Consider the following 26,133-nt stretch of genomic DNA (forward strand, 5'->3'; position numbering starts at 1 on the left):
AGGGGCCAAGCCCTCACTCCAGCAGGCAGCAGGGGCAGCTGGCGGGGTCAGAGGCCAGCATGACAAAGAGGGGCTGCACCAGCGTGTGGGGCGTTGGGTCCAAGGAGCACAAGCCGAGAGTCAGGGGGAGCGGGCAGGAGGGGCCACTGGGGTGACAGGGACGGGGCAGGAGCTTTCACCCCTTCTCTGCTGGGGAGGGTGTCAGAAGCCTGGGCCAGGCTCGGACCCGGGTTACGTGATCTGTAAACCATTTCAAAGGGAAGTCAGAGAGGAGCTCTCTGGGCGGTTTGGTTTCTTCTTTTATGTTTGTCTCTATTTTCCTAGAATAAACACGTTTTACTTTGTGTGAGCAAAAAAAATAAAAAAAATTAATGTTAAAGGGAAAGAAACACAGGTAACGCCTATCCTCATTCCCACACCTGCCTCTAAACATCCCTCAGCGCCCTGGACAAGACCTTGACCTCGGGAGCCGGGGCCGGGTGGCCGAAGCCCACTCAGCCCTAGAACAGGGCAAAGTGCTTCTTCCGCCCAACACCCCACTACCCTTACTGGGGCCGGGCTCCCTGACACTTGTTTCCCAGGGACCGTCCCCACGCAGGTCCCCTGCAGAGGGTGGTGGGCAGCAGCAGGAAGCTCCTGCATAAACACCCCTCCCTGAATCGCCCAGGAACACTGGGTGCCAGCCTTGCCCAGAGCCCAGTTTCCTCCTCTAACCGCCCCCCCGCCCAGCCCCGCACCGTCTGGGTGCTGGGCCAGCCCACCGACCACCTGGAGCCTCGTCCCAGACCATGCCTGGAAGGCTGGTGCCCAGGACGGGTGGGTGGGTGGCAGCTCTGAGCATGAATTCTCCAGCTTGCCTCCCAAGAATCTCAGATCCCCAGAATGTGAGAGCTGCGGGAGCAGGGCCTGGGGAGGCTGACCCCACTGCGTGTGGCCTTGCTCTCCGTTTTCAGGGGGAAACTGAGGCCCACAATGGGGCCTGGGCTGTCCCGGTCACACACCTGAGCCTGCTCTGGGGCACAGTCCTGACACCTGCTGACTTCCTTCTTGGCAGAGACTGGGTCGGACCGAGCCCAGGGGGGTGGGCCGCCTCTCACAGCACGTGCCCCCTCCCGAGGGAGGGGCCCGCTTCTCCCTGGGGCGGCTCTGCAGAGCCCGAAACTGACATCCCAACGCTGAGTTTCTGGCACTGACACACTGTGTGACCTAAAGGGACGCCCTTCATCTCTTTGGACCTTCGTTTCCCATCTGGGGGCAGTATTGCTCACTGTGCCCCCTCTCCAGTCTGTTTTCCAGGACAGATGAGGAAACTAATGCAGAGCCCTTCGTGAGCCTGAAGTGCTGACTCTCAGAAACGACCTGTGACGGTGACAGGCCAGCGAGTGGAGAAATGAGCCCGAGGCAGGAGATCAGAGGAGCACAGTGTCCGCCTCGCAGGGCGGCCTGGGACCCTGCCTTGCAGGTGGCTGAGCGTCACCGTTCCTGTGCGCTAGCAAGCATGTGGTGACCCCAGGAACCCGCGCATGAGGCGAGGCCGGCTGTCATGGGAGGGAATTTTAGAGTGTCACACGACTGAAGACGTAGGATTGATCATGTCTTCAAGTGTGGATCCCCGGGGGGAAGGGCACACAGTGGATTGGGGGCCACTCTTCTGGCGGGGGTGAGGGGGGCTGCCTCCCCTGAGCCCAGGGCCAGCCCAGGCACTGGCAGGCAGGTGGTCGGAAGGCGGGAGGGAATGATGCGTGCAGACTGGAGCTCCCGGGGGAGACCGGGCTTCTCAACCTGCCTGTGCTGGGGAGACAGGGGGACAGGCTCGGAGGCCCCAGTCGGAGGCACACGAGGCCCCCGCGGGGCACCCTGGAGGCCACGGGAGGCAGGGCCACTTACTGAAGTGCCTGGGCTCCTTGGCTTGGGGCGCGGGCTTGGCGGAGGTGGGGGCCCCTGGGCCCAAGGCCTGGCGCCGGCTCTGCAGGGCCTGGTAGAGGCCCAGGGCGCGGCGCTTGGCCTTGCGCAGGATGTGGCAGACGTACTGGAAGATCTCCTCGTAGCAGTCGCCGGGCTCGGCGTAGCTGGCCACCGTGCTGGACGACAGGAAGCGCTGCCGCTGCTCCAGCATCAGCCGGTGCTCCCGCTGCTTGGTCTCCGAGAACTGGGTCGCTATGACAACGAGGCACAGGTTGATCATGAAGAAGGATCCCACCTGTGACCAACGGGAGGAGAGGACAGGGATGGGGACGGAGGGGACGGAGGGGTCGGAGGGGTCGGAGGGGTTGGGGAAGGCGGAAGTTGGGGTGGGGCGAGTGGGAGACATGGAGAGACGAGGAGACAGAGGCAGAGTGAGCGGAGGGGTAGGAGGCAGAACGGAAGACCGGAGGAGGGGCAGGGACACAGATGAGACACGAACAGGGAAAGGACAGAGTGGGCGGCAGACGGCCAGAGACGGCCAGGGGCACAGAGAGACAAGAACGAGGAGAGACACCGAGAAAAAGGGAGACGGGCTCAGAGAAGGCGGAAACAGAGACAGTGACAGGGGCAGGGGGGACGGGGAGACGGGAGGAGAGGAGGGCCCGGAGAGACAGAGAGGCACGGCACGGGTGGGGAGGGGAGAGAGCGCTGAGGCCCGGCTGCAGGAGGAGGCCAGGGCCCAGCACGCGGTGGCCCAGGCAGCTCCCCTGGCCCCACTGGGCCCAGCTTCCAAGCTCACTCCCCTCAGAGCCCTGGCCTTTAGCCACGGCTGCCCTCTCGCCTGGGACATCAGTGCTGAGGCCAAGGAGGGAGGCACAGCCCCTCCCAGGCTGTCCAGGCCCTGAGTCCCACCCAGCCCTGCCCTCTCTCTGGCCTGGCCTTTGGCCCCAGCCGGGTGTGACTTTATCTGGGCTTGGCTGGGGTGGTGGGGAGAGGCTACCCAGTTAGTGCTAGGAGTCCCGTCACCTCCAGTCTGAGGGTCCAGCTCCAGGGGCCACCACAGGCAGAAGAGCCCCTCCTGCCCTGAAGTCCAGAAGGCATGCCCCTCCCCTGCATTCGCTAAGCCTTTGACCCGGGCTCAGACACCTGCCCGGGAGTCCGTGGGTAGCTTTGCACCCTCCTCCAGGCTGCCCACCAGGAGGTTCCTGTAGGCTGCAGCCGCAGTCAGTGATTCACCCGTCCCTCCGCTCCCCTACCGCATGGCTGGGGAGCTGGGGTTCTGGGACTGGGGTGGGGGCTTCCAGGCCCAGAGGACTCTGGGAAAATTCCCAGGTAAGAAGATGCCCCACTCACTCACTCACTCACTCAGTCATTTCCTAGTGACCCGCCCCACACCAGGCCCGTGTGCGGGCCGCAGACCCTGCCCTCCAGGAACTCACACCTGCCAGCCTTCTCCACAACCTGCCTCTGCAGCTGCTGCCCCTGGGGGGCCCAGGCAGCTCCCCATCCCCTCTGGACCTCCATTTCCCCATCTGTAAAATGGAAGGCTTGGGCAAGACAAGCTTAGGACTTTTCCAGTCAGAGGGAGCACTGAGGGTTTGGGGCTGAGGGCTGAGCACCCCTCACCAGTTGTATGGCCCAAGCCAGGCACCTCACCTCTCTGGGGCTCGGGGCGCTCATCTGAGGAGTGAGCAGGTGACCCTACATGGCCAGACTCGGGAGGGTAAGTGACAGCATGATCGCTCAGGCTCTGCTGTCTGGTCTGCCGCTGGGCCCCATTTCACTATGAGCTCCGCAGCTATTACCGACCCCGGACTCCGGTCCCTAACTCCATCAGGAGGGGCAGACAGAGCATTCTCCAGCCTCTCTCTGGAATTCTAGGCTTCTCTAGCAACCCGTTATTCACTGTCCCCTTTTCTGGAGGCTTCTGTTCGCTTCAGGGTCTCCAGAGCACCCCTGCCCAGATGGCTCTTCCTCCGGCTGCCACCCCCCCCCACCCCCGCGACCACCTCCCACACACCTCTAGCCTTTAAGGCTCAATTCTGGTGTCACCTCCTCCGGGAAGCCTCCCGCTCTCCCATCCTTCTTCTGAGCTGGGTTAGGGGCCTCCTTGGGCTCCCTCAGCCTCTTGGGTGTCATGGCTCCCAAGATGCTGTCTGGTCACTGTCTGCTGTAGCCCATCTTCCCCTGTGAGACTGTGTGGTCCTCAGGCGCCGGGGGTGGGAGGTGGTGCCCAGCCCGACTCACAGCATCAGCTTCCCTGATGGTGTTGGGGAGTGACTGATCCAGTGGATGGATGGCGATGCTGAACAAAGCCTGGGTCCCCCCGCTTTTATCTGGTGTGTTTTCTTTTGGGTCCAATGCCCCAGCCTCCCCAGGAAGACATCAGAGCAGAGCCAAACAGCAGGTATGTCTCAGGTCACCTGCCAGCTTGTCCTGAACCCCCTAGGTCACGTCCTGCCAGCGCAGGATGGGGTGCTGCCCTCAAGAGCCAAGCGCACCCTCTCCTACCACCGGGAAGCCAGAGAATCCAGCTCACCGCTGCAGGGAGCCAGCACCGAGTCGCCCAAGACCGAATCACCTTGACATTTGGGGACTGTGTGGGGACTATGGCTGCGGCTGCAGTCAGGCATGACATGGCAGATGAGTTCACTCTGGGGAGACTGTGTGGGGGAAGGCAAGACGGGCTGGCCGGGAAGGGGGCACTGTTCTTGAGGCACATGGAGCCCCGCTTCGGTCTCCAGGTCACCCCCACAAAGCAGAGCTGCCTGAGAGGTAGGAGTCCCTCCCGGAGTTTCAGGGAGCTCCACCAGGACACAGTAGGCTCGGTCTCCTCTCCAAACCCTGCTCGGGAAGCAGCCCAGGCCTTTGTTTTCAAAGCATCTTATCTTCCCACCCCAGAAAAGAGGGATGAGCCAGAGCCCTGGAGAGGCTTCCACTGGGGGCTGCGCCGGGCGCAGGTCATAAAAAGCATGTATTGTCAGGGACTACGAGGCAGAGGAACAGGAGCAGGAACCACGGGGTGGACTCAAATGCCAGAAATGAGAAATGAAGACAATCGGAAGTGATGGATCCTTCCGGCAGCCGCCCCTGACAGGTCCCTTCCATAAACCGCTGCGGAGCTGCACTTTTAAAATTGCCCCTCCTGCTCTCTCCCGCCTAGCTCTCTTGGCTGTGAAGGGCTCCCTGGGGACTCCCAAAGACTCCCCCAGCACCCATCCTCCGGTCCATGGGTCCTTGAGCTTGCCCAGAGAGCCCCAGCTTCCCTGACACTTACTATGATAAGCAGGATAAAATAGATGAAGTTGTAGAAGGAGTGAGCATCCATCACGTAGTACATGATCTCCACCCAGCCTTCCAGAGTGATTACCTGCAGCAGCGGGAGAGAGCGCCTGAGCTGGGCTGAAGGCGGCTCCCCAGACAGAGGCCCTACTGTGTGCCAGGGCACTTTACACACACTACCTCTCGTGCGGGGCAGCCATCCTCATACCCATTACACAGGTGAGGAAATTGAGGTTCAGAGACGTTAGGGCACCTGCCCAATGTCACACAGCCAGGAAGTGGAACGGGGACTTGACCTGGTCCCTCTCGCTCTGGAGCCCACCCCCTTTCCACTCCACCGCACCCAGGCCAGAGGGCGGGAGGCAGGGGTCCCTGGGCTCCAGCTCCAGCTCATCAGCCAGGCCACTCTCTGAACCTCGGCTTCTTCTCTTCAGTGCCCGGGGCCAGCAGAGCCCACCTAGCAGGGCCGGTGACGTTGCCACACACTCCTTCCTGAGAGGGAGGTGGAGCAGCCTTGGGCAAGAAACACAGGGTCCTCCGCCCCTTCTTGTTTCCTTCTGGCAAAGGCACAAAGCAGGAGCCCCTGGGCGGCCCACCCACCTTCTCTGGCCAGAGGGTCCCAGAACGCAGCTGCTGGGCTGTGATCGCATCACGCATCACGCCCGGGAGCTCTGAGTTCTGCGCTCCTGCCACTCCCAGCGGCCACCTCCGTAAGGCCCTCCCGCCACCACCCTCTGCTCCTGCCCCGTTCTTCCTTCTGAGACAGCGGGACGGTGACCCTTGCCGAACACTCGCTACGCACTGGGCTGACGGCTATGCTCATGGCATCTGGTTCATTCTTCTCAGCCATGCAAGGTGGGGAGACACAGAGACATCAAGCAGCACATCCAAGGTCCTGCGGCCCTTTCTTTGAACCTCAGTTGCTCTGTCTGGGATGTGGGCGTGATCATGCCCGTTGTGCCAGCAAGCTGGGCAGATTTCAACGGAACAGGTGGCAAATGCCTAGCACAGAGCCCTGCCTGCCAGGCGAAGCTGCTCAGTCCACCCTCCCCGCCTCACCGCATCCCCAGCCCCCCAAAGACCGGCAGGGGGCCTGGTGCCCAGCCTGCGTGGCCGCACCTGGAAGATGACAATCCAGGCATAGCCGATGTTGTCGAAGTTGATGGCGCCTTTGTGGGGGTTGGCGCTGCCCGTCCGGCACACGTTGTAGTATCGGTTCCAGTTGACGCAGAGACCGCTGGCGTTGAGGTCCTGGCGCCCCGCCCCGAAGTCATAGACATCGTCCTTGGACAGGCAGCACTCGCGGCCCTGCTCCTTGAGCGGGGGGATCTCGTGGCAGCCCATGATGCCGTTGTCCCCCGACAGGGAGCAGATGAAGGGCATCTCGTCGTCATCCTCTGGCTGGTAGTAGGGAGGCAGGGCCACATCCCCTTGTCTGTCCACGGGTGATGGTGGGCAAAAGGAGAAGGGGACAGGTCACTGCCATTGCCTCCAGGCCTTTGCATGTCCTGTTGCCGCTGCCTGGGACGCCTTTCCTCACCACCGCTCTGGTCACAAAAGCACCCACTGACCTACTGTGGTCTCTCCCCACCTTTCCTGAGGGGGCTTTCCCAGGATCGAGCAGGGCTGATCCTGGGCCCCCTGTGTCCAGACTGTGCTGTTGCCCCTAGGACATATGCAGCTAACTCCCCTGGGAAGCTGGGCTCTTCTAGAACAAGGACTGGGTCTCAGCATCCCTAGTCCCCACACACTGTTTGGTCAGCACAGAGTAGGTGCTCAATAAACAAATACTGAATTGCACCGATCTACCCTTCCCATCTATGGGACCTCGGACTGGTCACGTCCTCTCTCTGGGCCTCGATTTCCTCATCTGTAAAACAGAGATGACGATCACTGCCCTGCCCTCCCGCAGGGTTCATCTATGACTCACTACAATCCCTATCAAAATCCCAGCGTGGTTTTGCCTGTGGAACCTGGCCAGATGGTTCTAGGATTTATCTGGATGAGAGAACGGTCAAAACAATTTTTTAAAAGAAAAAAGACGGACAGAGTCCAGCCCTACAAGAGAAAAAAGTACTGTACAACTACGATTACTAGTACCGAGTGGAACTGTAACAGGAGCGGAAAGATACATGGGACACCACAGAGCACAGGGACAAACCCACGCGTCAAAGAGGATTTGGTATATTATGGAGACGCCTTTCCAGCCCATGGGGAACAGAAGGACCAGACAATAAATGGTGTCGGTACAATTGCTACCCATTTGAAAAATAATAAAGATAGATCCCTACCTCCCACCATAAACACAAATACACTTTCTGCAGACTTGTTATCAAGAGAAAAAAGAGGAATGTAAATTTCTCATTATTAATTGTTTCTATTGATGTCATATTGAAAGTAATACTATTATGGATACGTGAGGTTAAGTGACATATAAAACTTTAAAAAACAAACTTCTGGTGGGTTATGAAGCATAAATGTGACAAACATAACCACACGACTATCACCAGAAAATAGAGAATATTTTTGTTAACTCAGGATATGTAGGGCTTTCCTGGATAAGACACACAAAATTCAAATTCTACAAAGGAAAACGTCAAGACTGACTCTATACAAATGTAAAACTTCTATGAGACAAAAGGTAGCATATGAACTAACAAGACAAGTAACAAATTGGGGTAAAGCAGAGGGAGGTAAATTTTTCTGAAAAAGGGCCAGATAGAAAATAGTTTTTTCAGACCACATGATCTCTGTGCCAATTACTTAATTTCGCCATTGTAACATGAAAACAATCACAGGAAACAGATAAACAGGTGAGCATGTCTATGTTCCAATAAAACTTTATTTACAAAAACAGTCCAGAGTTTGCTATCCCCTGGGATAAAGTATTTGCAACATATAAAATAGATAAAAGATAAATACCTAGAGCATATTAAAATCTGCTATAAAAAAAAAAAACATGAAGGAGGAGGAAAAAAGGACAAAAAGTAAGAAAAAATTCACAGAAGAAATAAAAATAGCCAGTATATAAGAAGAGATGCTCAACTCCCTAATAACAGGGAAATGCAAACAAAAATAACGCTCAGATCATTTTACATCCATCCCGGGCACTGTAAGTTTCCCTGGGTAGACATACGCTGGTGACCAGGAGAAGCAGGTGTCCCCTCTCCTGCTGCCCCAGGCCCTACGTCAGGGCCGACCTCTTCTGAATAATTGACACAAATGTAGGTCCCCCTCCCTCAGGCTAAACTTCACTAAGCTGCACATGCGATAGTTATGCCCGCTACTAAATGTAATTTATATCTTAACCAAAAAAAAAGTATAAAAATACGTACATTCACCTTGGCTGGCAATTATGAGTCTAGCCATTGATCGCACGTGCACACAAAGATTGCATGTATACACCACGCGCCCTGTAGCCTTGTATGTAAAAGCAAAAACCTGGAAACCACGCCAGATCCATCAGTAGGGCCTGTCTAGATGAACCGTGATTCATCCATAGAATGAGAAACACTGATGTGAAAACACTCTCAAGACACATCGCGAAAGCAATTCGCGTTTTTAAAACCTGCGGGGCGTAAATGGTCGTGCGTGTGCATGTTAATGCCTAGACAGAATCTAAAGGAAGGGGCCAGGCGCTTTGCAGAGGACAACAGACCTGCTCAGGTTCCAGGCCCTGCCACTCCTAACAGGCAACCTTGTCCTGACCCTGTGCTCATAGAGAACCTTCGAGCCCACCATTTGGGGTCTCTCCATGGGCTTACAGTGCCTGGAGGGATGCTGTGAGCTCACTCACTGGGCAGTCACAGCAGGCTCCGGATTCAGGGGACCCCGGGTTCTGATTCTAGCTTTCACTTTGCCAAACTTGCTCTGCAGCACGATTCTCCTCTCTTAGCCTCAGTTTCCTGGTCTCTACATGAGATCAAAAGTGAAGCATTACCTCCAGCACACCTGTCACACAGGAGCACGAAACAAGCCTGGAGACACCCAACAACCAAGTAAATAAACTCACAAGTAAGGCCATTTCAGACAGAGAGAGTGCCGAGAAGAAAAGCAAGCAAGATCATGCAAGAGTGTCTGGGGGAGTGGGTGGTGAGGGAAGACCACCAGGAGGAGGTGATGTTGGGACTGAGCTAGGACAATGGGAATGGGGTGGCTAGGAAAAGATCCATGTGGGACAGAGGGCCTGATGTGTCCCAAACTCCCAAAGCTAAGATGGAGAGCTCATGCCTGCACACCTCTTTCTTCAAAGGCCAGACCAGGAGAAGCAGGTGCCTCCTCTCCAGCTGCAGCAAGCCGTGCCTCGGGGCTGAATGATTGACTCAAGTGTATGGCCCCCTCCCCCCATACACAAGGCCCCACTGTTCCCCAGAATCCCTTCCACAACCTTCGCCCAGCTTCGTCTCCACAACGGCCAGTCAGGCCATGAGGGAGAAAGCTCAGCCCACCCCTATGCAGTGTCCCCAGGCCTCATGCAGCCACGCCTGGGCCATGAAAGTCACTCGGCGGTGGCATCTGTGACCAGCTCCCAGCCTGGGCTCTCCCAGAAGGCAGGAGCTCCATCCTCGGCTGCATCCTCAGCACTGAGCACTGAACACGGGCTTGGTGAGAGCAGCCACTTGGGTGCATTTGTCGAATGAAAAGATGAATGGAAGTGCTCCCTGAGTCTGTGTCCCCGGGGCCTGGCACACAGCGGCATGCACTAACGCATCTGACAATGACAGTACACTCGTGTGCACAAACATCTGTACGTACACCCGAGACGCTGCTGATTCCTCACCGCTGGGGTTCTGTAGATGTCAAACTCTTCAGACAACTCAGCCCAGCTCCTCTGAGAGCCAAAGCTTGATTTCTGTTTAAACAGCTTCTCACAATCACTTCTCCGAGGAGTAGCCCAAAACCCTGCTTTTAGACACCAAAAGGCCGAGCGCAAGCTGACCTGTTCCTGATGACTCAGTCGTTCTCAGGGAGGGATGTCTGCACTGCAGGCAGCCAGCTTCCCTGCCTGCTCGTGAGGTTTTCGGCCTTCCTTCTCCCCGTCGACATCACTCCCGCTTGGGTCTCAAATGCCCTTTGCCTTCCTATCTGACCTCATTCTATCACTGACCCTTGAACACCAAGAGGTCGGGGGCGCTGACTGCCGCGCAGTTAGAAATCCACCTGTAACTCTTGACTCCCCCCAAATTTAACTGCTAATAGCCTGCTGTTGACTGGCAGCCTCGCCAGTAACATAAACAGTCGATGGACTCGTATTTTGTGTGCGTATTAGAAACTGTGGTCTTACAATAAAGTACGCTAAAGGAAATGTTATTAAGAAGATCATAAGGTTCATCTGTGAGTTTTTTCAAATTGTCGCACATCCCCATTTTTCCAACTTATTTATCGAAAAAGACCCACGTGTAAGTGGACTCATGCGGTTCAAGCCCGTGTTGTTCAAGGTTCGACTGTACTTTGCTGCTTCCACTCTGTTGGCCCCAATTCCCAATGATCAAGTAAGTTAAACCTGTGTATTAAGTAAGAATCGCTAGGAGCTGAATGCGCATCTGAGGGCCTCTTTCAGCCCGGGGCTTTGAGACACCAATTTTGAGAGCTCAGAGGCCTTCTGTGCTCATGTTAGTGTCCAGCCGTTCACAGGAGACCCACCACCTGGGGATTTGCCCAGGTAAAGCTGGCTAGGAGCTGCCTGCGTGACGGGGGGCTGCACTCACATGGTGAAGTTCTCCTCCAGGAAGCAGCGGTTACGCAGCAGGCCGGCCCAGAGCTGCACCCCAATAATCCCGAAGATGAAGAAGACAAAGAAGCAGAGCAGGAGGACATTCCCCAGCATGGGCAGCGTGTCCAGCAGCAGGTTCACCAGGATCCGCATACCTGGGAGGGGGAAGGGCGAAGGGATGGTCAGACCGGAGAGGGGAGAGGGAGAGTGCGGTTAGAGAAGCCGCGAGAGGCGAGGTGGGGACACGCAGGCCAGGCCGGGGCTTCTTATTGCTCCCACCCTGCTCAGTGGACACAAGAGAGACGGTACCTGCCCTTCCACCCAGAGGCTGCGGAAATGGCTCTGGGCCCCACCACGCTGCCACTAGATTGTGGATGAATAAGCAGGCATTTAGGGAGCGCCTTTTATGTGCCGAGTACTCTTCTGGGTAATGCACAAATATGACCTCCTTCAGTCTTCATGACAACTCTGTGAGGCTGATAATATTACCCCTATTTTATAGAAGAGGCAACCAGGGACTCATAGAACTGAAGTTAGTTGCCCAGGTCGCACAGCTAGAAAGTGGCAGGGTCTGGATTTAAACCAGCTGTCCTGACACCCAGGGCGTGGCACAAAGGCTGGCTCATCTCACTATGCCCAGGATCCATCCAGGATGGGCACAGCTGGTGCCTAATGAATGTGTCCTGAATGCCCTTCATCTCCAGGGCAATCAGAAGTCCCCTGAGCAAGCCAGGACACACCAGTACCATCCAGAGCCACCCTGCTGACCCAGCCCACTGTGTGATGGAACCAGGCAGAGCCATCTACAAAGAGACGTGGCCTACAAGGGACTCAGGTCTGGCCTGATGTCAGGAGAAGCCTTTTCCTTTCCCGAGAAATAGCTGCGAGGAACCAGTCAAGCCAGTGGCAAAAAGAGGAGAATATGGGGAAATGGGAATGGAGACAGGAGTCCTCTGCGAGGGCGGAAGGGTGACCTGGGGGGAACTCTAGGCAGGCATAGGAAGGGGAACAGAATGTGTTAGTCCTACCCTGGAGGAGCCAAGCATCCTGAAACCCAGCAGGCAGAGAGAGAACGCCTATGGATGCACATAGCCTCTAACTTAGAGATCCCGATTCAAATCCTGCCCTGCCGGCCTGGGGGACCTTGGGCCAGTCCCTTTCCCTCTTGGAGGATGAGGCCCCTCACCAAAGGGGCCCAAGAAGGCAGCAGTCACCCTGCAAATGTACTCTGGCTCTAGGGCCACACCCAACTCTCAGCAAACCCTGGGGCTCCCATCCCACAGAGAACATAGAGAAGAAGCTCAGCTTCCGGCCCCACCCCCCACACTCTGTGGGATAGGAGCCTTCACATCTGTCTCCCCATTCTTCCCTTCTCCCCCCTCCTGACCATCTACACCCTCCGTGCCCTCTCTCCACAGGCTCAGGGCCCCCCATCCCACCCCCACCTGTGAAATTGACGTGCTCTCCCAAGTCTAGGTGATGTCATCCACCGGAGTGACTTCACTAACTATCTGTGTGTCACCCACGCCTTCCTGACTCCTCGCGTGGAGAATTAGCCTCTCCAGTCTGGAGAATCCACAGGAATGCAAGCCCCAGGCGGGTGAGCCACCTCTTTGCCCTGCTGCCTTTCCCAGTCCTACGAAAAAGGCGCCACTCCCTTACACCAGTACCTGTGGTTTGGGTGGGCTGACATGGGGATCATGTGACCTAGGCCTGGCCAATCAGCATATTCTATTCCCCGAGCCCCAGGGTTGGTCCAGAATGGGCATGTGACCCCAGCCAGAGCCAATGAAAGTCAGCCCTGAGACTTCTGCTGGAACTACAGGAAAAAAATGCTCTCTTTCTGTAGAGGTCGCAAGCTGAGAGGAGTGAAGCGTGGAGCTGCTGGGGCCATCTTGCCTCGGGAGGGCATTACCTGCTTGAGGTTGAAACCAGCCCAGAGAAAACAGAGACCAGGACAGAAAAGGGGCAATTCCTGACAGCAGCCACTCTCTGGAACATATCTGGGCATGTCACCACCACACATGAAAATCTCTGATCTTCTCATCACCTACAGACGATAAGGTTTGTGAACCCCTGGCCAGGGAACAGATCCCTGGAAGCACTGCAGATAGTCCATGAACTTTATGAAATTGCTATATAAGATGCAGGCGCGATGCCATGAATTTTTCTGGGGAGAAGGTCCACTCAAGTGTTTGTGGCCTCAAATATAGTCATGAGCTGGCAGATCACCCTTGATTGCACGACCTCCCAAGAACAAACACTGCCTACCTCTCCAGCTAGCTTCATCCATATCTCTCTGTCTCTCTCTGCCTCTCTCTGTCTCTCTCTCTCTCTCTCTCCCCCCGACTCCTCCCTTCTTTCCTCCCTCCCTCTCCCCTCACCAATTTGCACCCCATGCCTAGCCATGCCAAATTATTTGAAGTTCCCTAAATATACCATGGGATTTCACACCTCCATGCTTTTACTCACATTATCTTCTCCTTCTGAAATATCTTTCCATCTCTCTTGTGCCTGGGAAACCCCTATTCAGCCACCACAGCCTATCTGAAGCTCTGTTTTCTCTCTGTGAAGACTTCCCATACTGTTTCTCATTCCATCCCAGGTAGAGTTCATCCCTCTCTCTTCTGCTCTGGGCAATCTCAGCACCTTCGACCTACTCTAGGCTGCTGTGTACAGTTGTTCAGGTTACATACTGCACAACCTTGGAGGCCCCATCAATATCTTGCCCTAGTGTATAGTTATCTGTTTACCTTCCTATCTTTTCCACTGGGCTGTAAGCTCTCGGGAACAGGGCCTGTGTCTGAGTCACCTCAGTGTTCCCAGAACTCAGCAGGTCCTGGCCCGGGACAGAGGCTCAGCTAACATTTGTTGAATGACAATTTATAATGCGGGACATGATAAGTTATGGGGAGAGAGTGGAAGAAAGAAGAGGGGAGGATAGAAAGATTGTGATAAAGGGAACAGTGGCCCTGTTCAGATTTTTATTTACTCCAGGGGTGATGCTGAGGTGGTTATTAACAAGGGTGATTATTTGGGATTTGCATCATGAGCTCTGTGTGAAGTGATTTCCAAATCAATAATTAATGCCTATCCCCAACCTTCCTCTCCACAAAATTAGGTCAGCCTCCTCTCAGGAAAAGCAGTGGGGCTCTCTTAAAGGTTGCTGCCTCCAATCGAGAGCAGACTAGGGGGAGTGAGGGCTCAATACCCCACTCCCTATACCTGTCTCCCAACAGGCTAGCCAGGGGACATGCGGAGGAGGCAGCCAGGAAGCAAAACAGGTGCCCTATGATCCATCCGAATGTTAAGTAAGTCAGTGCAGGCCTTTCTGCTGCCCCATCATTCATTCATTCATCAAACACTTATCAATACTGCTGCATGCCAGGCACAGTGCTGGCCACATGAGGGATTCGAAGACGAACAAGTCCTGTTTTTCACCCCCTCAGAGCTTGCAGTCTAGCAGCAGGGGACAGGGGACCACAGTGATGGGGAAAAGGGCTCTGCCTGGAGGACCGGGGGGAGCTCTGGGCACGTTCCTGGAGGGGCTGACTTGAGCTGGGCCCTGCAGATGACAGGAGCTTGTGGCAAAGATGCAGAGGTGTGACCGTTCACAGAGTACACCGGGCCATGCCAAGGGGCCGAAAGAGTGCAGGCCTCTGTCCTACGTGACTGGTCAGGGAGAACCCTCAGCAAAGCCTGGATGAGCTCTGGGCTTTAAACGAGAAGGCGCAATGCCGGAGGCCACGCCTGAGGCCAGAGGCAAGCACAGAGGGCCAAGTGGCCACTGCAAGGAGGGGCCGGACCAGAAAGGCCTCCGGGAGGCAGCTCAGCACAATCCCGCCTGCCTGCTCGTGGCTGCTCCCCTGGGCCCGGCTTTTGTTGCTCAATTAATTACATTTCCCTTGTTCTCTGGGATATTAAAATTCTGAAAGGCTCCTGAAAACCTGCCCGGTTGGCTTCCCTGAATGGCAGCCGGATCCCTCCCCACCTCCCACACCCCTCTGCCGAGCTGGGCCCCAGCTCACTTCGAGATCCTCTCTGGGGCCCGGGGAGTCCCAGAGCCACAGAGCCAAGGCATAATTAGCTGATTTGGGACTCAGAATGAATTCATCACTTCGGTGCCAGGGAAAGGGAGCCGTGGGATTAGGGAGTCAGGGAGGACCCCTCGAGACCCCAGCTAATCCTCTTTTTATGCCCACAGTCGAGTAATTAGCCAAGGTGAGTTGGACGGTGCCACCCTGCCCTCAGTTTCCCTGGCACTGGACACAGAAGGTGAAGCAGAGAGGAGAGAAAAACAAAAAGACAGAGAGACAAAGAGAAAAGTAAAACAGAGACAGAAAAAAAATGGAGACGGAGAACAGAGATGGAGAAAAAGAGAAACCAAGAGAAACAGACAGAGACAGAGAGGCTGCTTTCAAGACCTGTCATCATCTGCTTCAGACCACTCATGTCCCTCCACACCTTCCCCCAGCCAAGCCCTCCTCCTCCAGGCAGTCTTCTCTGATTCTCACTCCCCAGTTTTCCATGAAGCCCTTGGCTCTGCTCTCTTAGTAACACAGTCCTGGCCTTCAGCCTGGCCAGCCAGGCCTTGATGGGCATAGTCTGCAGGCAACTCCGTGAGCGTGGTTGAGGGCCCTGCTTCCCCCACTACCCCCGCTAAGAACGGAAAGGGGACGCCAGAGGCCCCAGGATGTCCATTGCAGCCCTTATCCCTGCAAATACCCAGAGCACCAACTCAGGACAAAATATCTTGGTCTCGGTCCTGGCTGGGCAGCTTCGAGGCAGAGCTTGCCCTCTCTGGGCCCCAGTAGCCTCGTCTGCAGAAGAGGACAGTGGTTAGCGTCCAGCCAGACTCTCAGGAACACCGCAGGACAAGGACACCTCGGAAGCAAGAGCCCCCTGAAGTCAGAAGCTGCCAGCAGCTCATCTACAGGGAAAGTGCAAACCCTTATCCCACCTTCTCCCCCTCCCCACTCACAGGCCCCCACAATCTGGCCCCAGCCTATCTCCCCAGCCTCACCCCCTCTGCCATGCCATGCCTGAACCCGCTGCTCCATCCAGACTGGCAGATGCCCCAGCATCCCGCTCCCCACCTTTGCACACACTCTGCCCCCCACATACACTGCCCTCCCCCGCTCCCTGCCACAGGGTTCCTGTTACTATTGTGCTGCCCTGGGGACAATTCTGGGCCCATTTCCCAAGGCAGGAGGGGGTCCATGCTGGTGTGACCCAGCCTGACAGACCCGCTTCCTCTTCCTGTTCTGGGTCACCTCTGGGCCCCCTGCACACCCTCAGAAGGTCATCTCTCCTTGTTTACACTCCAGCTGAGTGGTCACCTCTCCTGGTCCCCAGGCTGGGCTGGTGCCTCTGCAATGACTTGGCACAGCCCCATCCTCCCTCCATCACAGCACCTACTACACTGCTGGCTTTTGTCAGTTCACGGCTCTGCCTCCCCTGTAAGCCAGGAGGGCCCCACGTGCAAGGCCCAGGAGGGGTGCTCTGCGCCCTCCAATCCAGCCTAGGGCCCGGCACGGGGTGGCCCCTCCAAGGACAGCAGCTTGAAGGAATAAAGGAGGGATGGATGAGTGGATGGATCCATTACACAAATGTTTAGTGAGGACCTACTGTGTGCCAGGCACCATTCTAGGCTCTAGATACATCAGTTGAAAATCTAAGATATATCAATTTAAAAAAAAAGACAAAGCCCCCTGCTCCTGCTCTCATGAAGCAAACATTCCTGGTACTAGAAAGACACAGGCAGAAAACAATAAACACAATAAATAAGTACATTTCCTTGTTTGTTGGCTGCTAAGTGTTACTTTTAAAAGAAGTGGGCTAGGAGGAGGGGTGGGAAATGCCAGGTTGGGGCAGGGGTCAGGTGGGTATAACACGGGGAACGGGAAAGGCCTCACTGGCAAGATGACATAGAGCAGAGGCTCGAAGGAGATGAGGCTGTTTGCCCATCTGGAGAAGAGCTTTCCAGGCAGAGGGAGTGGCTAGGGCCGAGGCCCCGAGGTAGGAGTGAGCCAGGCACAGGCCGGGAGTAACCAGGAGGCCAGTGCGGCTGGAGGGAAGCAGGCACAGGCTGGAAACCCTGTAGGTCAGTGCGAGGGTGCGCTCCCATTCCTGAGTCGTGGGCAGAAGACAGCCAAGGTCTGAGGAGTCTGGAAGGGTCGCTCTAGCTGCGGGGGGTGAGGGGGGACGGACTGGAGTGACGACCCGTTAGGAAACACCACCTGCAGGACTGTGTACAAATGCCCATGTGTGACCCCGGCACGTACACACACCTCTCTGGCCTATGGGCTCCGGGGCCAGGAGGGTGACGGTGGCCATTGGGTGGCTGAAGGCAGCCCCTGCCCTTCCCTGGGGCAGAAATGGGGAATGCTGAGGGTGGGGTCCAGGAAAGGCGTGGCCCCGGCCTCTGCCCTTCCTGCTGCAGAGACTGGGCCCTTCCTCCCTCTGCTCTTCTGGCTCCTGCCGCACCTGGCCCAGCCATCACTCACCTACCATCACGATAATACACATCCGGGTGGGTCCAGGTGACAAAGGCAGTGAACGTGGGGGATATGGCTGAATTCTGAAGAGGTCTTGAAGATCGAGAGGAGGGATGGAATGTGGGGTGTAGGAGGAGAGAAGCTGGGATGTCGCCAAGGTCTGGGGCCTGAGGCCAGAGGCATGGAGCCGCCATCAATGGAGATGGGGGTCCACTTAGACACAGGGAGTTCAGATGTGTCTGGTGTATATCCATATGAAGTCATTTCATAAGATCTCAGGGTCAGGGGTTCAGGACAGAGGATCGTGGCCTGGAGTATCCTGTGGTGGCACTAGGGTAGAGACAGTCTCCAGGAGGCATTTAAAGTCAGGAGCTGGGAGGAGATGGATGACAGGTGGGCAGGCTGATGGAGCCGCTCAAACTTTTCATTGCATTTAACTTGGGACCTCTAGTCCAGATCCTCTATTCTAAGGGACGCTGGGCAGCAGTCAGGCAGGGAGATCCTTGGCGACAGTAGGAAACCTGGGCGGAGATGGCAGGTGTGCCTCCTGAATGGCACCTCCCCTAGAGGCCCAGGGCGCTCTCTGCAGACAGGAGCTGTCAGCCCGAGTTAGCTCAGCCACCTTGCCAGGCCAGCTCACATGGAAACAGCTGGACTAGCAACAGCCTCTGCCGGGGACACAGCCCGCAGCCAAGTGACAGGGAGCCAGGCCAAGGGCAAGGGGGGCTGAGGCTGCAGCCTGGCCGTGGGGCTCCCCTCTCTCTCTGGTCTGACCAGGTGAGTAGAGGGTACTGAGCGACCAGGAGAGGCCATCTGCTGCTTCTGCCACTGCCAATGCCAACTAATCGGGAGCACAGTGGGTGCTGGGGAAGCCAGGCCAGGCAGCGCACGACCCAGCCTGAGGACACAGTTGCTGGCCCGGCCCAGGTGGGGGCACCTGTGGGCTCGTAAGGGGCCTTAGCGCCCACTCCTGAGATAGAAAACAAACTCCAGCCTGGGAGTGGGCACCCCTGCACCTTCCATCCCAGGAGAGGCCTTGGGTTTCTTCCCAAGGCCATCATGCTGACGCCCCAACCTATGAGAGTGTAAGGCCTGATGATCTGAGGTGGAGCCGAGGCGGCGATGCTGGCGCTGGGGAGCGGCTGCAGATACAGATGAAGCTTCGCTTGCTTGTGAGACGCTCACCTCCTGCTGTACAACCCAGTTCCTAACAGGCAACAGACTGGTACCAGCCTACTGCCCGGGGGACTGGGGACCTCTGCCCTCAGGTGTGCGTCTGGCCCCTGCCCCACTGAAGATCCCAAACCCACTGTGGCCCAAAGATCTATTCATTCTTCAATGACCTGCCTCCCCCTCCTCCGTGAAGCCTCCTCAAAGTACAAAGTGACCCTCACCCTCGGCCCTTGCTACCTCCATTTGAGCATGTGTCCCCTGGCCTATAGCTCCCAGCTCACATGACCGCCTGCAGAGAAAGGGCTCAGTCTTTTCCATTATTCCACATTTGACCTAAGGCCTGGCCCAGTGGCCCCTCAGAGGATGCTATTTTGGATGGATGGATGAATGAATGAATGAATGAATGACTCCATTACTCCACATTTGACCTAAGGCCTGGTCCAGTGGCCCCTCAGAGGATGCTACTTTGGATGGATGAATGAATGAATGAATGAATGAATGAATGCATAACGGCCCACTTGATCTGCTGTGTCATCTGGGAATCACTAGCCCCTGATTTGTACAGTGAACTTGACCCTGGGGGAGAGGGGCAGGGGTGCTGCCTTCGCCCTGCCCCCATCCCCCAGCATTTCTCTTTCACAGTCCTGACAGCTCCTTCCTGTTCCTGAGTCAGGTTCTCACCAGATGTTCTGGCCAGATGTTCTCCCACCCCCATCTCTTCCAAGAAGGCAGCAGCCCTGGGGAAATCAGGCCCCTCCACTCCATCTTCCCTCCTCTCTCTTCAGCCTCCCTCCTTCCCTCCCTTCCTTCCCCATGGAGGCTGCCAGGCCTTTCTCCCATAAGGCAGCTTGGGGGTGCCACGGACAGACAGCCTGAAGTCCAAGGTGTGCCTGGGGTCACAGTCTCCTTCAGCTGCCTCCAGGCTCCAAGTAAACACACGCTCTAATTGAAAACAGGAGATTTTCATCAAGTTCTGTTTCAAAGTGAGTCTCCCAGCACCCTTTCCAGTAGATGCTCCCCAGAGCGGAGCCCAAGAAGGAATCCTGGGGCCTCCCTCCTCCACTCTCGGCACGGCCGGCCTGACCACCGCCTGGCCCTGCACGGCCCTGGCGGAAAGGGCCAGAGCAGGCCTGGGCTTCGAGGGCCAGGAGCTAGCCATGAGTCTGGGGCCCCTCGGTCTGATGGGCAAAGGAAGGCCCTGTGCCTCCAGAACCATGTCGTCCTGAGACGTCTTCTAAAACCAAGAGTCTAGGATTCTGCAGCTGGATGATTCCAAGAGTCTCTGTGATTCTTGACAAGGCTAATTCCAAGATTCCAAGATCCTGAGACTCCCGCACTATCAATGTGTGGTGTCGGCACCTTCACTGGGTATGGTTGGCTGTTCCACAGTCTAGCAATGAGGGGCTGGCACCTCATTTTATGGACGGAGAAACTGAGGCACGAGAAGTGGAGCCAAGCCACTGGACAAGATCCTAGGGGCGGACCCTGGTCTAACTGCCCTGGATGCTGTAGTCTATGGCCCCGGAACTGCAGCCCTTTCTCGTGAGGAAAGCTGGGATGGGGCTTCGCTGTGCACCTGTTCTCCACCTGAGGCTTTTCTACTTTGACCTGGATGTGGGCAGGGGTCCTTCCTGATGCCCTGCAGATGGGGGTCAGTGGCCGAGGTGCCCACGTGCTGAAAGGAGAGAGGGAATGTTGTGAAAAAGGGTGCAAACCTCTGGGGTTGTGCGAGCACGGGTTCAAATCCTAGCTCTTCCCCAGGCCAGGCTACTCAAGCTGCCTCTGTTTCCCCATCTGTCTCCAACCCTCTGTGCTTGGCGAGCGTCTTCCAGAACCAGCCTCTGTGAAGACGTCCTGGTGCGCCCCCCCTCCCTCCCCAGCGCTCCCAGAGCCTCCTCATGAGAGAAGCACCTATAAACCACTCACTGCTTACACTAAAATCTTTACACACATTATGGCGTTTCATCTTACAAAACCGTATGGAAATCGGTATTATTAACTCTATTTTATCGTTGGGGAAATGGAGGCCCAGAGAGGAGTGTGGCTTGTCCGGGGTCCCACAGCGGGTGAGTGGAAGGACGAGACCCTCGCCCTATCGGTGCGGAGCAAACCTCTGGTGTTTGATCCTGCAGCTGGGACCTGACAGTGGCCTTCCCCACAGCACGGTCAGCTTGGCTGTCCTGTCCGTGGGCCCTGCCCTGGGAGCACACTCTCCACCTCTCCATAGTGTCCCATCCCGGGCCCAGCCCCTGCAGCAGGTGAGTTCTTGCGAACCAGGGATTATGGCTAGATGGGGCTCGGGGTCAGGGGCGGTGGCCCAGGTCAACCTCAGCATCTCCTGCAGCTGCTCCTCAGCTCCCCAGGCATCTGTCCCACCCCCTCCCACAGCCGGGGTGGGGTGCGCCGTGGCCAGGTGCAGATGTGGGCCAGCAGCTCAGACTCAGCTGGCTCAGGCCCTAGCAGCGACTGCCCTAGTTTCTTACTGGAGGGAAAAAAAAGCACTTTTCATATTTAAATGGCTTGGCCAGTGGGCTTTGGGAAGCACTGCAGTGGCTTAAGGGGCACACAGGCTGGGCAAGGCCTGGAGTCGATTGGTGCCCAGAGGAGTCACTTTTAAAGATAATCCAGCCCCTTCTTGCCAAGGCCCAGAAAGGTCTAGTGACTTATGAAAGGTCACACAGCAAGGAACCAGACCCAGCCTCCTGACCCGCAGTCTGGGCATCCTGCCTCCCTTCCCAGCCTTCTCCCTGCTGTCCTCTCCCCTTCATCCATCGATGGTTCAGTGGCCAGGACAGAGACCTACAGGGCTGGGTTGGAGGGACATAGTTTACAGGGACATGTTTTTCAGGTCCCCCACCCATCCCGGACAAAGTCGAAAACCACGCATCTATCTAATCCAGGCCCTCCTCCCATCGTGCACAAGTAGGGGAGCTGAGGCCCAGAGACACTAAGGGACTTCGCGGGTCACACAGCAGGCTCCTGGCAGGGCTGAGAACCGGAACTGGCATTCCATGACAATCCAACTGAGTCTTCCTGGTCGATGGCGTTTTTAAACTTCTTTTGAAATTGCAGGCGGCCACCCCACTCTCCACAGCTTTGTAACTAATAACCTATCATTTGACTTTGTCTATTCCCAACTCTCCAGCCTGCCATCTAGTGGCGAAATTGGAAGCTATGGGCTATTGTTGAAAAGAATGAGTCCCAGGGCCGACGCAGCTCTCAAAATAAAGGGGAGGATGTGAACCGTTAAAGGAGAAAATCTAGGGAAAAAAGGAGACGACCAACCAATCCTCTCTAGGAGACACTTCAGAGAGCCTGTGCCCCCTGTGTCATTCATCCCCTATGCTACTCTGGGCAGAGGACGTGGCACGTGGGAACAAAGCTGCCCCTCCCGTAAATGGGCAGCTGGATCTGCTCGAACACCCTGAGGCTCCTGTTATGTTACTCAGAATACGAATGTAGCTTAGGGCCCCTTTCCAGGGGGAGTGCTGGGCAGTTTCTAAGTCGGGGGACGGGGTGCCCTGGTTGGATTTTGGATCCCATAGGGTTCTCGTTCCCAATACTCCCGCACGCCAAGTTCTGAGGGCAAGATTTGCTTGTCGGCTGAGGGATGGAATCAGCTCAGAGAAGGAGACGGGAACTCCCAACTCGGGCCACCGCGCGCCACTTATTGGCGGGAAGGAGGCCCCTGAGGAAGGACCCAAAGCCCTCTCTGGGCTCTCTGGTCCCAGCGGTCTCTGAAACTGGAGCCTCCAGGAGCTCAGGGCCCATCCCTGCCCTTCTCTAGAGAATCAGGCGGGCTGGCACTGGGGACCTGGAAGTGACCTCCACAGCCAGGAGCTGCTTAATGAGCTCCTCGCACAGCAGGAGAGAGAGGAGGAGGAGAACAGACACACGTACCCATACGCCCCTCATGTGTGCACGTTACATGTGCACGCGCACTTACAAGTGCGCACACTCCTCTCATGTGCACACACCTCCCATGCGCACGCCCTCAGACTAAGCAGCTTCTTTTCACACCTTGCTCACTATGACAGCCACCTTTCTCCAAAGAACCTTGCCCCTGAAAAGCCAGCCTCCCCACCAGGCTGCAATCCGAGTTCTTTTCGGACTCAGAGGTGACAGGGCCACCTCCAACTTCTTCAGGCCCAAACACTGACCCATGAGCCCCGTGGAAGCAGGGCCCGCATCTGTCCAGTCACTGAGGGGTCCTGGGCCGGCACAGGCCTGGCACTGGGAAGTGCTAGTCAGTCTTTCTGGGTGAATGGGTAACTGGATAGGCCAGGGATGGTGGAAGGGGCACCAACTCACTGGGCACACGGTTGATGGCTTTGAGGGGCCTCAGGACACGCACAGTGCGGATGGCTGACAGGTTGATGTTCTGAAGGTCCAGGGAGTACTCGACCATCCTGCAGAGAAAGGGGAGGAGAGTGAGGGACAGAGCAGGAGAGACAGACAGGGCCACAGAGGTCTCTGGGCCCCACGCCCACCCACGTGCGCCCACGCCTGCATGGAAGGGGTAGGTGAGAAAAGGGGTCAGAATTTGGGCTGTGCCCTGGCCAGCCATGTGGCCTCAGGTTGTCTCCTTTGTGAGTAGGGCCAGTGACATCACCCTCCTAGACTGTCCTGAGGATCCAGCAGCTTCAGCTGAGGGCAGAGGGAATGGAGGAGCAGAGATCCTGGGTCCCCACTGTGTGCCCAGCACGGTCCCTTGAAACCTCATTTATGCTTTAAGGTTCTATGCAGTTGCCCCGGAGTCCTGGCAGTTTTTGCACACCCCGGTCCACTTCGGACCAAGCCAGTATGGGTGCCACAGAACTGAGGGTGACTCAGACCCAGCCCCCACCCTCAGCGGCACCCACTCGAGCAAAGGAGAGACTCAAAGGCAAAGACAACACTGGAACCCTCACCACTGCCCTAATTCTCCTCACCAAACAGGTCCGCCCTCGCCTCCCACCGTCAACCAGCCCTGCAGTGCCTTGGAGGCAGTTTGCCTCCTCCAGGAAGTCTTCCCTGATCTCCACAGGAGGCTGACCTCTGGGTTCCCCTCTGTGGTTCCCTGCCCTTCCATCAGATCCTATCTGCTCAGTTGCTCCCTGCCCCCCCCCCCCGCCACTGAAAGGCCACAGAGCCTGCAGTCCCAGCTTGACCCTGGATGCCCCACTCACCAAACCCTTCCGCCCCAACCCCCCACCCCAGGGATCCGGCACCGCCGCCAGCTCCACCTGTCACCACCATGCGGGAAGTGAAGGTTTTTCCTACACACAAGGCAAACCTGTCCGATTGTTGTAAAGCCGCCACCCCCTCCCGCTGCTTAAAGAGTAATTGAGTGAAAGCTTCCTTTGCCTGAAATGCCTCCATCCTCCCCCAGCTTTCTGGGGCACAGGCTCTGATGCCTCCTCCTCCTCCTCTCTCTCTTCCCTCTCTCTCTCTCTCTCTCTCTCTCTCTCTCTCTCTCTCTCTCTGTATCTATCTCTGTCTCTCTATATACATATATATACACACACATATATGTACCCCATCTCCCTCTCCCTCTCCCACTCCCTCTCTCTGTTTCTCCCCCTTACACACACCTGCACACAATCACTAGTGCACACACACACACACACACACTCACTCCTTGCACGCCCTCATTAACACACACTCCTACCAGAGCCCAAATTCAGACGAGGGGGCATGACAAAAAAAAAGTGACAGTGACTTAGAACTAGAAGCAGAGACCTGGGAGCTCAGAGGAGGAGGGAGGGAGCCAGGGGTGCCAAGGGCAGCAGCCAGACAGAAGCGGGGAGGGCTGAGGCACCTCTGGGGGCAGTGGGTGAAGGCAGCTGACGATCTGGGAAGGGGGCATCGAGGGAATGGAGCTGTATGAGGATTCCGTGCGTGGGTGAGCCAAACTGTCATTTTTATATTTTGTAGAAAGAGCTCTCCAGGCAGCCAAGGAGATATGTGTGACGGAGGCTCTGCGGGGGTGGCACACATGGGCACGCAAACAGGCGCTCTCGCCCTGGTGAGCATACACACACACACACACACGCGCACACACACACACACACGCACACACACCCGTGCGCACACACACGCGTGCGCACACACACATACACGCACACACCACCAGGCTTAGGAGAACCACCACATCATCCCATCACAGGCAGCCAGGCTCAGCTCCCGCCAGCCCCTCCCCCACTCCCCGCCCCCAAGAACATAGCCCTTTTCCTCCTGCCCTGGCTCCCTCCATCCTGCCAATGGGGGCATCACCCGGCCCAAGGGAGAGCTAGTCGTCCGCACCCCGCTCGGTTTATGCTTTGCTGGGTGTGCAGAAGGAGGGGTTCCCAGCCCGTGCCAGATTAAATCCACCCTGGTACTATGTTCCAGCAGCCCCAAGGCTCACTTGCTGAGCTCCAACAGGTTCCAGCCCAGGATTCGCCCCCATCCCCATGAAGTCTAACAATAAAAATAAATCGATGCTTCATAGATGATGGGAAGACAGAGAAAAGGCAAATGGCATTTGAAGGCCTACTGCCTGCCGGGGACTGTCTCATCCTCACCCCGTGTCTGCCTGTTTGAGCCCCTACGTTACTCAGATCCCACCTCAACCCTCTCCACACTTCCCTGGCCAGGGGAGACCACAGCCACAAGCCACCCAGGGCACAGACACTATGGGAGCCCTCAGGACAGCCTTGCCTGGTCCCTAACTGCCCACATAACACTGCTGCATGAGCTCCAAGCCCCTCCTCACAGAACCTGTGGTCCGCAGTCTGGGACTGCTGGTTCTTGATTAAATGAGGGGCAACCGCCATGGCCCCCGTCCTGGGATAGGCAAGGGGGCGAGAATGGGAAACTTTTATAGATGCCGTATGTATGCAGGTGCCATGGTAAGAAATCGGTTTCTCTGAAACAAGTATAGGAGGTTTGGGGCGCAGGGAGTAGGGAGTGCCAAGTGAGTCACAAGATGTGACTGGATGTATATCACCGAAGCCCATGATTACCAGGAGTTAGTAAGCTGTACGGGCTGAACACCTCCCAGACCCCAACCCTTGCCTAGGAGACTCATCAGACTCCTGCTCCCACCTCTGAGGGAGACTGAAGCAGCCACTGCTTGGCAAACCTGGAGTGACACATTGGCCCAGTCCCAGCCCTTCCCCCCTGGCCTGACCCTCCAGGTCTTCAGTGTGGGAACACGCCTTCTGCAAAATTTCCCAAGACCTCATCAGTTGCAGCCTTCAGGGTCCCCACTGAAAAGCCCTCAAGAGAAATTTCTTGGAGAATTTATTATCAAGTTCTTAGCTCTGAGCTTCCTGGCAGTCAAGTCAAAAAGGGAAATGTGATAAGTTACTGACTTCTCAGCAGCATGAAAGACTTTGGCACTGTGGATCCTTCCGGGGAATCCATTTGCCTAAACATTTCTCCTAGGTCCTAACTCTCTCCTCTATATTTCGTGAACCTTTTGGAGTGTTCTGCTGCAGCTGCCTCTCCTGTCTGGGAGAGCAAGACTTGGTATAAATGTATTCAGTAATAAAGAGCACATTGCAGGTGCACAGTGAAGACTCCAGTAGTTCTCATTTT

The 26,133-nt window shown here is 56.4% G+C and overlaps 1 protein-coding gene across 1 annotated transcript in view; it reads right to left on the reverse strand.

The window, feature by feature from the left end:
* Positions 1–26,133, reverse strand: part of CACNA1I (calcium voltage-gated channel subunit alpha1 I) — a 95,476-nt gene that overhangs the window by 38,063 nt on the left and 31,280 nt on the right. Inside the window, 5 exon segments of the mRNA XM_025050587.1 lie at positions 1,888–2,200; positions 5,183–5,275; positions 6,307–6,622; positions 10,896–11,055; positions 22,882–22,979. Of these exon segments, the coding sequence (XP_024906355.1) occupies positions 1,888–2,200; positions 5,183–5,275; positions 6,307–6,622; positions 10,896–11,055; positions 22,882–22,979 (980 nt within the window).

The sequence above is a fragment of the Pteropus alecto genome, unplaced genomic scaffold (assembly GCF_000325575.1).
Source record: "Pteropus alecto unplaced genomic scaffold, ASM32557v1 scaffold157, whole genome shotgun sequence".
Classification (NCBI taxonomy): Eukaryota; Metazoa; Chordata; class Mammalia; order Chiroptera; family Pteropodidae; genus Pteropus; species Pteropus alecto.